General features: G+C 40.7%; 1 protein-coding gene across 1 annotated transcript; it reads right to left on the bottom strand.

Annotated features, from left to right (window-relative positions):
• Positions 1-214: 214 nt before the first annotated feature.
• On the bottom strand, positions 215-12,293 carry LOC121884433 (ribonuclease inhibitor-like). The gene is made up of 8 exons (XM_042393235.1): positions 12,175-12,293; positions 11,760-11,930; positions 11,418-11,579; positions 10,848-11,021; positions 9,654-9,827; positions 3,424-3,597; positions 3,212-3,261; positions 215-1,898 (listed from the first exon to the last, which is right to left on the bottom strand). Exons 1-8 carry the CDS (start codon positions 12,276-12,278, stop codon positions 1,381-1,383), a joined length of 1,527 nt encoding a protein of 508 aa, XP_042249169.1. The 5' UTR covers positions 12,279-12,293; the 3' UTR covers positions 215-1,380.
• Between the last annotated feature and the right edge of the window lie 716 nt (positions 12,294-13,009).

Genomic DNA, 13,009 nt, shown 5'->3' with positions numbered 1-13,009 from the left:
AAATCACACTAGCCACTAGACAAGAATCAAATTGTTTCTTACCTACCTTTACCTTCCATTCGTTTCTGCAGTGGAATATGAATGATTCGGGAGGCAGCAAATTGACCTGCGGTTATCTTTCAACATTCGTAATAACAATAACTGTCCCTCCATAGATTTGACATTCAGACAGGGTGTGAGTGCACTTTATTTAGTATTTTTTGCCTTTGTCTTTTTTTGCCATAAACTGTTCACACACACAAACACACACAGAAAAATGCTGCTACACAGTTTTTTTATTGAACCTCATTAAAATTAGACATGTAGCTACACACGCATAATCAGAAAGTCATTTTAAACTCAATAAATCAATCCAAGAGCACACACATACTGTATGCAGTGAGTATGTTTGCTTGTGTATGTAGCCACATGCCCACTATTTCAACCTGATATCAGAGGTTCAATCAAAACAATTACAGTTTAGGAGATCAACATGAATGCTCCACTGAATTACGTGACAGTTTCTTTCTTTGTTAGCTAACCTGTCACTATAAATCACATTCAAACAGGAAACTTGTAGATGAAAAAATGCTGGTATATCAGTTGACACAGAAGGAGATAATTGTAAGAAGAAATGCAGACCAGCATGTACAAGGTGCAGTTTTGTTTGTCACTCATTTCTATGGAAGTTGGATCATACAGTGTGGGAGGAATTAAGTGTCACCACTGACAAATATATGAAATAAAGAAGTATAAATGTAGAAAAGAAATGTTAAAAATGTCCCTTTTTTTTTTTTTTTTTTAGCCCTTTTCACTTCCAAGAACGACCATTTCTGGGGAGAGCATAGTCAGATATGTGCTCCTACTGATATACAGTCACCAGCTGCTTATTTTCAATTACAAGCAAGGATCTGGCCCAGGTGGAAGTAACAATATCCACCCAAGATCCCACCCTTTTCCATGCAGGTACCCCAACCTGCCAGAGAGAGTCACTAGTGCAGTAACAAGGACAGGAACCCTAACTGGCTTCCCAACTGCTGGAAAATAAACCTGGATCTGTGCTATGGGCAAGTGTTTGGTTCTTGCCCTCTCACTATTTGTCATTTTAAATGCTTTTCCTTTAAACATTAAATGTATGCACAAAATTAATTTTAAACTCTTTCACATGTTGACAGGTCTTTCTTACCCCGCTGAGTTCTGTAGGCAGTCCTGAGGCAACTAATTTCCCTCATAAGAATTAGTGAAACTGCATCTTATATCATCTTATCTTTGACATCAGTGAAGATTCATTTCAATATAAAATATTGTATGACATGTATTGTATCAATGTTTTTGAATGTAGCTAGAGGGGATCAGCTCTTTATGACTGTACATATGATGTTTCCACTAAGATTTTTTTGTTTACTTTATTTTACAGATGTGAATCGATCCGTCCGGCAGTCTGAAACCAGGATGGAGTGGTTCAGTGAAAGTTGTACGTACAGTGTACAGGTGGGCCAGTGCATCAGGAAAGACCCTAAAAAAAGACAAAATGCCTGCTGGCCAATCCAGATACACTCCCATGGTACATCTGTAGGTAGCACATTTGATAAACTCTATAAAGGAATTATTATGATTAAAGCTTCCATACTTTGACCAGCACCAAGACTTTTCATTGGATCCCAAAGAAAAATCAACTGAACAATCTCCCTTCCTGTCTATACTTTTGTAGGCCACTCCAACATCAGCTGAAACACACTCAGTTTCCCAGTAATGGCGACCTGTCAGACCCTCTTCACACAGGACTTGAAAGGTATCAAATCTGTCTGGATGATCAGGATATGCTTGCTTCTCTGAAACATATATTGCCTTTGTGTTCTCCTCTGCCAAAATTATATTCAAGCCTGCTGTGTTGGGGTCCAGCGTCAGATCACAGGCATCTGCAAACAAGACAGAAGTAACACGTCATTAGTGGATTACTGTTACTGTGTGAGTATGGTTTTTGAACTCTGATTTTTGGGTGCTTTAATTTTTTCCCAGGTGTGATACTTGTTGTTCTTTGCAGTGCCTGTTAAGGCTGCTCAGTATCTGATTATCTCTATATAGTCACTCATTTCAATGGAAGATCAGTCATGAAGAGTCGGAAGAACTGAGTGACGCTTTTCTCAGGTGTCAGATGCTGAGATAGTAACTTATGTGGAAACGAACATCAGGTGCAGTAAGGTGCCCATATGAACACTGAAAGAGGTTTTCCTCACTGATCGCCTTCATCGCCAATGATGATAGCCACAGTCATTTTGTGCAAAAATGCATTTGAAGGTTTATCTGAAGCTTATATGAGGCTTAGGCAGTCTTAGTTAAGTTTCATTTATACTCCAGAGCAGACGCGTACACGGACAACCGCAGACGGACGGGTGGTTGTTTTGTTTATACCAACTTTTGTGATCCACATGGAGGACATATTCCACATATGCACAGTAGATCGCCGTCTACTGGAGGGCAGCGTTTGTTACAGTCTTTTTAGCATCAAATTCCCTCTTTGTGTTTCCTCGGACAGTGTTTCCTTGTTGAGCTGCAATGGAAGTATATTAACAAAAAGAGGGACTTTGACACTAAAAAGTTTGTAATGTTGAACGTTTTCTACTTGGTTTGACTAATTTGGACAACTGAAGCTTCATATTAGCTTTAAAAGTAAAACTTTTAAATACTTTTTTCTTCACAGAAAGAGGCTTGTGGATTTTGGCCCCCATCACTTACATTGCAAGTGCATTATGAAGGGATCTTCTAATGGTCAGTATGAACATGAGGAATCATTATGGCAAGAAAAACTTATTTCAATGTTCATTTGGGCACCTGACTGTTGTTTTAAGACAGACTTGAAAAATTGTGAATCCGTCCTTTAAACTGACCAAGAACAAACTTTGAAAACTTACTTAAAAACAGCTCATGCTGTAGTAAGTGACCATGGCTGAGTTTGATAGTACACTTGATAGTCCTTATATAAAAAAATATCAGTCAAAGTGAAGTGGCATACTCTATGTCTGCCTGTCCATTATTATTATATATAAGGATATCTTGTTGTGTATTATCACTAGTACATATACAGCAATATATCACAGTGATATCAGCACCAGTCCCACATAGATAATGAAAGACATTTGTAAGATATTTTAGGACTTTCACAAAACTTGGATATGCTGCATGTCACAACATCACAGCTTTAACATTTCATTAGAAATACTTGTATTCTTACACTGTCTCAGTAGTTTCAAGTCAAACCAGCATTCTTCATTATGGTCCACACTGAAAGAAAAAAGAGAGTGAGATTCTACACCTCTCAAGCATCAAAAAATATTGTCATGCATGCACTTCAAATCAAATTACTGAGGTGAATCTTGCACATTCATCTTGGAATGATGGTGGAAGTGTCTCTGTTAGACTGTTAGACAGCCTGTTTCAGCATACTTGAGTGTCTCCAGACTGCACTGTGAATCCTTCTGTATTTCAGTCAGCAGCTTGACTCCTTCATTTGTGAGGTGATTAAAGCTCAGGTCCAGCTCCTTGAGGCTGCACTGATCAGACCTCAGAACTGAGGCCAGGGAGGCACATCCATCACCTGTCACTTTGCAGAATGACAGCCTGTAGATATCGAACAACTGACATTTTAGGTGTGTGGTAGATGACCTTATCAGCAGCAATTTTCACTTGTTAACATGACATGAGACCCATTTCATTAGTCATTTATCAGGCTCTCTCTTTGGACTAATTCCCATGGCACGAGGCAGCCTAAAGGAAACAAAGTATCTGAAGCAAAGCATTCTTACCCTTAAATGATAAGACAAGCATCATTATATCATTTCATTATTAAATAGTAAATTTGATTAAATAATCCCCTGAAGTGACTAAAACAAGTCATCCTATCAATGTTAGCGAGCAGCTCCAGGGCAGAAAACACATTGCCACAATGCCACAGTAGCTTACATATGAACATTTGCAGCTTTTACAAATAAATAAACTTGCTGGACAAGTAAAATAAAATTTAGTTATTTTTTTACATGACAATAGTACTCACAAATGTATATATTCTATTCTCACTGATAAATAAATAGGATGAACAAAATATTATAGACACCTTTTGTTATGATGCAGTACAATTCAACAGGACCACACCCTCCACAATGCCCAAAAAGTCGGGCATTTTGTTACATCCTGTTTTATTTTGGTGTTTCCTGTTCCCTTTAGGTTGATCATTGTTTGACAGGCACCTGTGCTGATTAGTGGGGCTGAGTCTATGTAGGCCGGTCCTCTTTGTTCAGCTCTCTCTCTCTCCATCCTACTGCAGCAGTACCTTTTTTTGGTGTTAGGTATCTGCCCTTCCTTTATTCATTCATGTTTCATTAAGTTTCTGTAATAAATTCACATGTAGCACTTTACTACTGGTGTGGTCTCTATTATTATGTTCTGTGTTTGAGCCAGACGTAACATAATAATGGGGGCTCGTCCAGGATACAAACCTAGTCATTTAGTTTCTGGTTAGTTAGTGAGGTCATCTATGTGCAGCCACATGAGGTAGTTTGCTGAACTTGCCCAGTGAGTAAGCCGGCAGGTGCTGGAGAGACCAGCACCACTTTTTTATTTTTGTGTGATAGCCCTGGGGTGGTCTATGGTGTGCCCGGGTGCATCACTGAAGATAAGTAGGTAAAGTAAGGTAGTAACCCTGTGAGACAGATAGGGAACTGGGTTAGTTCTAGAGTAGGTTAGACATGTCACAATCCGTATTAAGAGTAGCATGTGGCTGCCCATGATGACCTGTGTGAGGTTTGCTTTGTGCGTGAAGGAGCAGTAGTTAGGATTTGGGGTTTAGTGTTGAACATTCATAGTAAAGCTGTCACTGGTGTAACCCTTGTACTTTTTGTGAGGCTAGTAATTTAGAAGCCATTGTGGGTTGTGCTCACTTTTATTTGTGAGTTTTATCTGTGTAACTCTGCTTTTGCAGTATGCACATTGTGTGGTACTTCAAGGGGTAATTTGTACTGAGGTTACTTTAGTTTAGGTGACAGTTTCTTGAATGTTAATTTCTGCTTGTGAGCTGTGATTTGTTTGTGGTTTATAGCCACCAATCATACAGCTTTTGTGAGTAAAAACATAAATTTGGTCCCTCCTTTCAATGAGAAAGGTGTTGAAAAGTATTTTTCACACTTTGAGCAGGTGGCAACCACCTTGGAGTGGCCAAAGCACAACACGACATTGCTGTTGCAGTGTGTTCTTACAGGTAAAGCTCAGGAGGTGTACTCTGCACTAACTTTGGATGAAAGTGCTGACTATGACGCTGTTAAAGCTGCTATTTTGCGTGCCTATGAGCTAATGCCAGAGGCTTATAGACAGCACTTTCGTAGCTATTCCAAAGGTGAAAAGCAAACCTATGTGGAATTTGCCCGAGAAAAAGAAATTTTGTAAATGGAGACGAGAGAGCACTTGCGACAGTTGATTCTGCTGAAAGAGCTTATAAATTGTGTTCCAGAGGTGATTTCCACTTATTTAAGTGAGCAGAGAGCAAGAACTGTAGAGGAGGCTGCTGTACTTGCTGATGAGTGTCTTTTGGCCCATAAAGTTACATTTAGTGACAAATTCCAGCCTGAGACTAAAATGCATACACTCCCTCGGTGTTCTCACTTTTCCAACAAAGCTCCTGGTGGTAGTTCTACTCCCCATTCTTCCGGTAGTAAAGCTGCTAGTTCTAGAAATGGAACTTCAGATAGGGTTTGTTTCTACTGCAAGAGGCCAGGTCACATTGTAGGTGACTGCCCTGTTTTAAGTAAGAAGCAGAAACCTAAACCAGTGGCTTTAATTGGTTCTGTGCTCTGCCCGCTCCTTGCTGCTGATTCTGAACAAGAGCCATGCAGCTCAGACAGTTCCGACCCCTCAGGTTTTGAACCGTTTATCATTGATGGCTTTGTAGCGATGTCTGAGTCCGACCATGACATACCCATTCGTATCCTGTGGGACACTGGTGCATCCAAGTCTATACTCCTGCAAGGAGTGTTACCCCTGTCCGAGAAGTCTGAAGTGCGGGTTGGTTACAGGGCTCATGCCAGTGGGTTTGCGTCCTTACATTCCAGTTGAGGGGGTCAGCCTCATATTAGGTAATGACCTTGCTGGGAAAAAGGTGTTTCCTTCACCAGTTGTGACAGACAGCCCTGTGCCTTCTGAACAGTCTGACCACAGTGACCCAACACCTGAGACACCTGTTTTTCCTGCTTGTGTTGTGACTCGTGCTCAGTCTCGAAAAGCTGATTCTGTCAACCTTTCTGACACCTTATGGTTGATCTTCCAAATACAGGTGAGGCAGAGCTGGTTGCTGCATGTGCGGATAAGCCTGAATGTGAAAGTGACAAAGATAACTTATCTGTTGTCCCTAAAGTTGATTGGACATTGTGTAGCTCTGGTGATCCCGCTGAAACCCCATTACAGTTAGGTAGGGCAGAGCTAGCATCGTCACAGAGGGCTGATCCTTCCTTGGTGAAGTGTTTTGCAGCTGTTAAGCCGAAGGAAGAACTGCTATCTTTCCCTGTTGGCTTTTATGTGGACAGTGATGTGCTTATGCATAAGTGGACTGCTGTTCCTGATGGGTCTGATTGGAGCATCACTTACCGAGTTGTGGTTCCCTCTGTGTATCACTCACAGATACTGAACTTAGCTCATGATGATGCTATGTCTGGTCACTTGGGGATTAGAAAGACCTATGATCGAATACTACAACACTACTTTTGGCCTGGTTTGAAAGCTGCTGTGGTTGAATATTGTCGCACCTGCCATGTATGTCAGCTAGCAGGCAAACCTAATCAGGTGATTCCCCCAGCACCCCTTCACCCTATTCCTGTTATAGGAGACCCATTTGAAAGACTTGTTGTAGACTGTGTAGGCCCCCTACCAAAGTCAAAATCTGGTCATCAATACCTTTTGACCATCATGTGTGCCACCACTCGCTACCCTGAGGCAATACCTTTGCGCCCGCTTAAGGCTAAAGCAGTAGTCAGAGAGCTTGTGAAATTCTGTACTACTTTTGGCTTACTGAAAGTTATCCAAACAGATCAAGGAAGTAACTTCATGTCCAAGGTATTCAATCAGATGTTAGAAGTTATAGCTGTGAAGCATCAGGTTTCTGTTGTTTGCAGTGCAGGAAACTGTACAAGAGTCACTGGGATTCAGCCCCGCTGAGTTGGTGTTCAGCCGCACAGTCAGAGGCCCCTTGAAACTGCTGCGGGAGCAGCTACTGGCAGATCCTCCACCTAGTGTCAATGTGCTTGACTATGTGAGTTCCTTTCGAGAGCGTCTCCATCACGCCTGTGAGGTAGCCAAGCAGGGCATGGCAAATTCTCAGTCTAAAATGAAACGGCAATTTGACAAAAATGCTGTGCAGTGCTCTTTCCAACCTGGAGATTCAGTATTGGCTCTTCTGCCAATACCTGGATCAGTGTTACAGGCCAGGTTTTCCGGGCCTTATGTTGTTGAAAAGAAACTGAGTGACACAGATTATGTCATTTGTACTACAGACAGAAAGCATAAGTCTCACGTGTGCCATATCAATATGCTGAAGTTATATGCTGCCCAGTTCCAAGAGGAACAAAGCCCCTCAAAAGAAATGAGTTGTATTGCTGCAGTTTCAGTTGTTTCCACCTGCCCTGCGAATGATGGTTTGACCAAGGACAATGTGCCTGCTCTGGGTGCCCGTCTGCAAAACTCACAAATGTTGGCAAATCTAGAGACTCATGTGTCCTATCTTTCTGACTCCCAAAGGGAAGATGTTCTCCAGCTGATACATAGCCATCTTGCTTTGTTCTCAGATATACCCACTTGCACAAATGTATTGCAGCATGATATTGATGTGGGTGATAGTACTCCGATCAAGCAGTATCCTTATCGTGTGGACCCCATCAAGCGTAAATTAATGCAGACAGAGGTTGAATACTTGTTAACCAATGGTCTTGCAGTTCCCAGCACCAGTTCTTGGAGTTCACCTTGCTTACTGATTCCAAAAGTTGACTTGACTCCTAGGTTCTGCACAGATTATCGGAAAGTTAACAGTGCAACCAAACCTGACTCGTTCCCTCGTCCCCGTGTTGAGGACTGCATTGATAGGTTAGGAACAGCTCGTTATGTGACAAAGCTAGATTTGCTTAAAGGTTACTGGCAAGTTCCCTTGACACAGAGAGCCTCTGACATCTCTGCCTTTGTCATCCCTGACAACTTCCTCCCATTCACTGTAATGGCATTTGGCATGCGTAACGCCCCTGCCACCTTTCAGCGACTCATGTGGACAGTGTTGTCTGGTGTAACTAACTGTGAGGCCTATTTAGACGACATTGTAGTGTATTCACCTGACTGGGAGAGTCACATGAATACTCTCCTGACTGTTTTCCAGCGCTTTGAAAATGCCTCACTGACCCTGAACCTGAGTAAGTGTGAGTTTGCAAAAGCCACCATCACCTATCTTGTCAAGGAAGTAGGTCAGGGACAGGTTCGCCCCCTTGCAGCTAAGATCAGTGCTGTTGCTGAGTACCCAGCTCCCATCACCAAGCGCCAGTTACGGCGTTTCCTAGGACTAGCAGGTTACTATAGGGCTTTTTGCCACACCAACTCCCTGCTAGGGAGTTGGTGTGGGATTCCAGATGTGAGCAGGCCTTCCAAGCTGTGAAAGCTGTCCTGTGTAATTCACCAGTTCTTGCTGCCCCCAACTTCACTGTTCCGTTCAGGCTTGAGGTTGACGCTAGTGGTACAGGTGCTGGAGCTGTTCTGATTCAGGAAGACTCAGCAGGCATCGATCACCCTGTCTGCTATTTTTCCAAAAAGTTCTCACAGACCCAGCAGAGCTACAGCATGACTGAGAAAGAATCTCTGGCTTTGCTGTGGGTTCTACAGCACTTTGAAGTATATGTTGGTTCCTCTGTGCAGCCTGTTGTTGTTTATACAGACCATAACCCTTTGGTGTTCTTACATCGCATGTACAATAGCAACCAGAGGCTTATGCCAACAGGGCCAACATGGTTCAAAACTACAATTTGGACATTCGCCATAAGAAAGGCCATGAAAATGTTGTAGCTGATGCTTTGTCACGTGTCTACGAATAATGTCACATTTAAGTGCCATCTTTATGGGGGGAGTGCTACATCCTGTTTTTATTTTGGTGTTTCCTGTTCCCTCTAGGTTGATCATTGTTTAACAGGCACCTGTGCTGATTAGTGGGGGTGAGTCTATATAGACCAGTCCTCTTTGTTCAGCTCTCTCTCTCTCTCCATCCTGCTGCAGCAGCACCTTTTTTTGGTGTTAGGTATCTAGCCTTCCTTTATTCATTCATGTTTCATTAAGTTTCTGTAATAAATTCACATGTAGCACTTTACTACTGGTGTGGTCTCCATTATTATGTTTGGTGTTTGACCCAGCCGTAACAATTTAAAACTCTCTTAAACTGTTTTAAAAGCTGAAGATGATAATATCAATGAGTGTAGGATTTAGAGCAGGGCTGCTGTATTACACTGTTGTATTAGAAGGTCTCACAGTGACATTATACTTGGAAATCTGTCTACAGTTCCATCACCTAAAAGAGCAATACTGTTGTGTTGTTATGTTTCAAGGAGGTGAATCCCAACATATTGTCATATCAATTAGTAAAGTCAATGAATAATTATTCCACTGACCTTAGTGTTTTCAAACCACAGTGTGGGTTCATCAGCACATCACAGAATATCATCGTGCCTGAGTCCTGCACGTCATTGTAGCTCAGATCAAGCTCCCTCAGCTGTGACGGTTTGGAGCTCAGTGCTGAGGCCAACGTCTTACAGCCTTTCTCAGTGAGTTTGTTGTGACTGAGACTGAATGAAAAATGTAGAAATATAATTTAGTTACCTAACATTATACAGGATATTTGAAGATTTTTTTTACATGTGAAGAATTATTTACTTAATGTAGCTTTTGGGGGGGTTGTATTATATGAATATACAGTGTAATCACAATTCAGTTCTTTTTTCTAATTCAATTTTTTGTTTATTTTTTGGAGCAATAAAGCATATCATAGAACAGATATAGTAGGCTACAGGACATTTACACAGAACAGAAGACGGCCATCCCTTAATGTAAAATAAAACCATGGACATGAAAAATGTATGGTCATTAATTAACATATTTACATTCTATTGTAAGTTCAGTTTAACATGCTATCAGATTTGAACCAGTATCTTTGTTTTTTTCCCCACTATTAATTCTTCCCAACATGTGCTATGATGAAATCTTAATCATTTCAGCAATCCATGGGACACCTAGGGTTCTTCCAATTTTGCAGTATACGTCTTGTAGCTGTGGTAAGACCAGCTTTTAAAATACTGAATTTGTTATTCATTATATCAGGTATCATTATCCTGTTGCCAAGGCAACAGAACCGTGGGTGTAGAGGGAGAGAAGAATCCAACCAATTCCAATATCTCCAAGATTTTACCAGAATGGGTGAACAATGGAACACTCCCAGAGCATGTGCAAATATGTGCCCAGCTCACTCTTAAACTTTATCAGCAATTCCCTTTTTGTGAAGTCTAGTTGGTGTCCAGCAATACCTGTGTAGGCCTACTATTTTATATTGGATACATTTCCCTCTAGCTTCTCTGATGTTTTTTCACAATTCAGTTCTTATGACTTAATATAAATGTCTTTTCTACTAAACATTCCCTCACTTGATTAACTTAACATTGTCATTATTTTGCCTGTTATCATACTTCCTAAAATACATTTAGATTCATTCTTCTATTTTGAATAAAGTTGCAGTTGTGACTGAGACTTATTAGATTTTTTTAATACAATGAAATATAATGCTCATCATAATAATCAAAATAATCATTTACCTCAATACCTCCAATGTACAGTTTGTGTTCATCAGTCCAGTAGAGAGGATCCCCATTTCTGAGTCAGTAAAATTGGTGTAACTCAGATCCAGCTCTCGCAGGTAACATGTGGTGGATGTGAATGCTGTCACCAGTTCTTTGCAGATCTCTGCAGTCTGTGGATTTCGGTTCAGCCTTTTGGTGCAGAGATGATGTTCATATTACAATATGAGAAACACATAAATAGGTCATACTGTCCAACTCTACCAAAGTGACCAAAACAATGAGCTGAAAGCTGCTGGAAGATGAATTTAAATGCACAGTGGGGTGTTGATTTTCAGTGAGATTGGCAACAATTTTACATTGCAGAGAGTAATTTCATTTAATGTTAATATGGTAATATTGCCTCATAGAACTTTAACAACAATAATATATCCATTAAGAAGTATTCATTCGAGCTGTTTTGCCAGGACAGTCGATGTGGATGACAGAGTTTTTGTAAAACATGGCATTATCGAGAAATCAGATGCAGAACCTTGTCTCCACAATTAATACTTCAGTGTTGAGAGGAATGATAAGTCTGAGACTGACCTCAGCTTCTCCAGTTTAGGGTTGCTTAGCCCAACAGAAAGCACAGAGCGTATGAGGTACCCCAGTAGGCCACCACTCAGCTCCAGTTCTCTTAGATCTGACAGGACTGATTTGACAGCTGGTGCCAAATTTTCACATTGTCCTTGTGGATTACCTGAGAGACTACAAACACAAGGGACAAGAAAGGAATTAAAGGGCTCTGTCTGTTTTCATAGAACTTGAAATATAGCAAAATTACTATTGTTTTTTATTATTTTCACCTGCAGAAAAATGTATAACAAAAGTAGAAGAACAGAAAAGAAATGCCAAAACAATCACATTAAGAATACTAGTTTCACTAACCTGAAAGCTTCTAATTTACACTGAGAGTTTATCAGTCCATCAGTAAATATCTCTGCATCTCCAGTAAAGGTACTATTCATCAGATGCAGTTCAGTCAGCACAGAGTTTGGCATTCGAAGAGCTGAAGAAATGGTTTCAGAAATCCAAGTATCAAAAGTCACCCCTGAAAGTCTGCAGAAATGAAAAAAGACAATCATGCAAGATTCATAAAGTTTTAGATGAATAAAATTCATCAATGACACTCACTATGCTGGGTACTATATTAAGAAACTTTAATAGTCCTACATTTCAGCTCATATGGCACACATCATTTTTGCTATTATTATCATTAGTTATTTTACTATGAAGTGAGTGACAATAAAGTGATTGGATACAATGAATGCAGATATTCCATGGTATAAAGTAATCAACTCACCTTACTTTTCTGCTGTTCCTCACAGCTGGGATAAGCCTAAAAATACCTTTTTCTGATGGTCTGTATTTCCTCAGGTTGAATTCTTCTAGAGGTGTATTTAACATCAGAATTGAGTTGGCCAGAGCTGAGCACTGAGCAGGGGAGAGCTGTGTTTCTGGACCGTGGTTTGGTTTCAGATACTGCCCCACAGTGTCACGTAAGGAACTGTCTTTCAGCTCAAACAGGCAGTGGATAAGATTCAGACATCTTTCAGGGGAGCAGTCTATTACATCTATTTCATGTAGACTTGTTCTAATTTCCTCAGTAACATCAGAGTGTTCCTCTGTCTGCTGAATCAGGCCTTGAAGCAGGTCTTGAGTTGATTTTAGAGAGATGCCAATGAGGAATCTGAGGAACATGTCCAGTTCTCCTGTCTTTCTCAGAGTTGAATTAGCTATCGCAATTTCCATCAGCTCATTCAAAGGAAGATCAACTGGATGTGCATCCAAAATAGGCTTGAGCTCTTCCTCAGACCCTTTCAGCAGGAAATCCTTGAGGCTTGGAGAATCTATTGTTTTACTTGCAAAACTATGGTACACAAAGAGAGCAGCAAAATACTCCTGAACTGTCAGATGCACAAAGCAGTAGAGTTTCTTTTTATTGAAAGCACTCTCTTCTTTGAATATCTCTGTGCACAACCCACAGTGAACTCCTATTTTTTCTATGCCAACGCCATATTTTTCCAGTTCCTTGACAGTGAATATGATATTGCCTTTTTCCAATTGCTCAAATGCCAATCTGCCTAATTTCAAAAGGAATTCTTTATTTGACTTGAAGATGTCCTCTGGATCTGACT

The sequence above is a fragment of the Thunnus maccoyii genome, chromosome 18 (assembly GCF_910596095.1).
Source record: "Thunnus maccoyii chromosome 18, fThuMac1.1, whole genome shotgun sequence".
Lineage (NCBI taxonomy): Eukaryota > Metazoa > Chordata > Actinopteri > Scombriformes > Scombridae > Thunnus > Thunnus maccoyii.
Note: the sequence above shows the minus strand (reverse complement) of the source record. Positions and strands in the feature narration are given on the sequence as shown.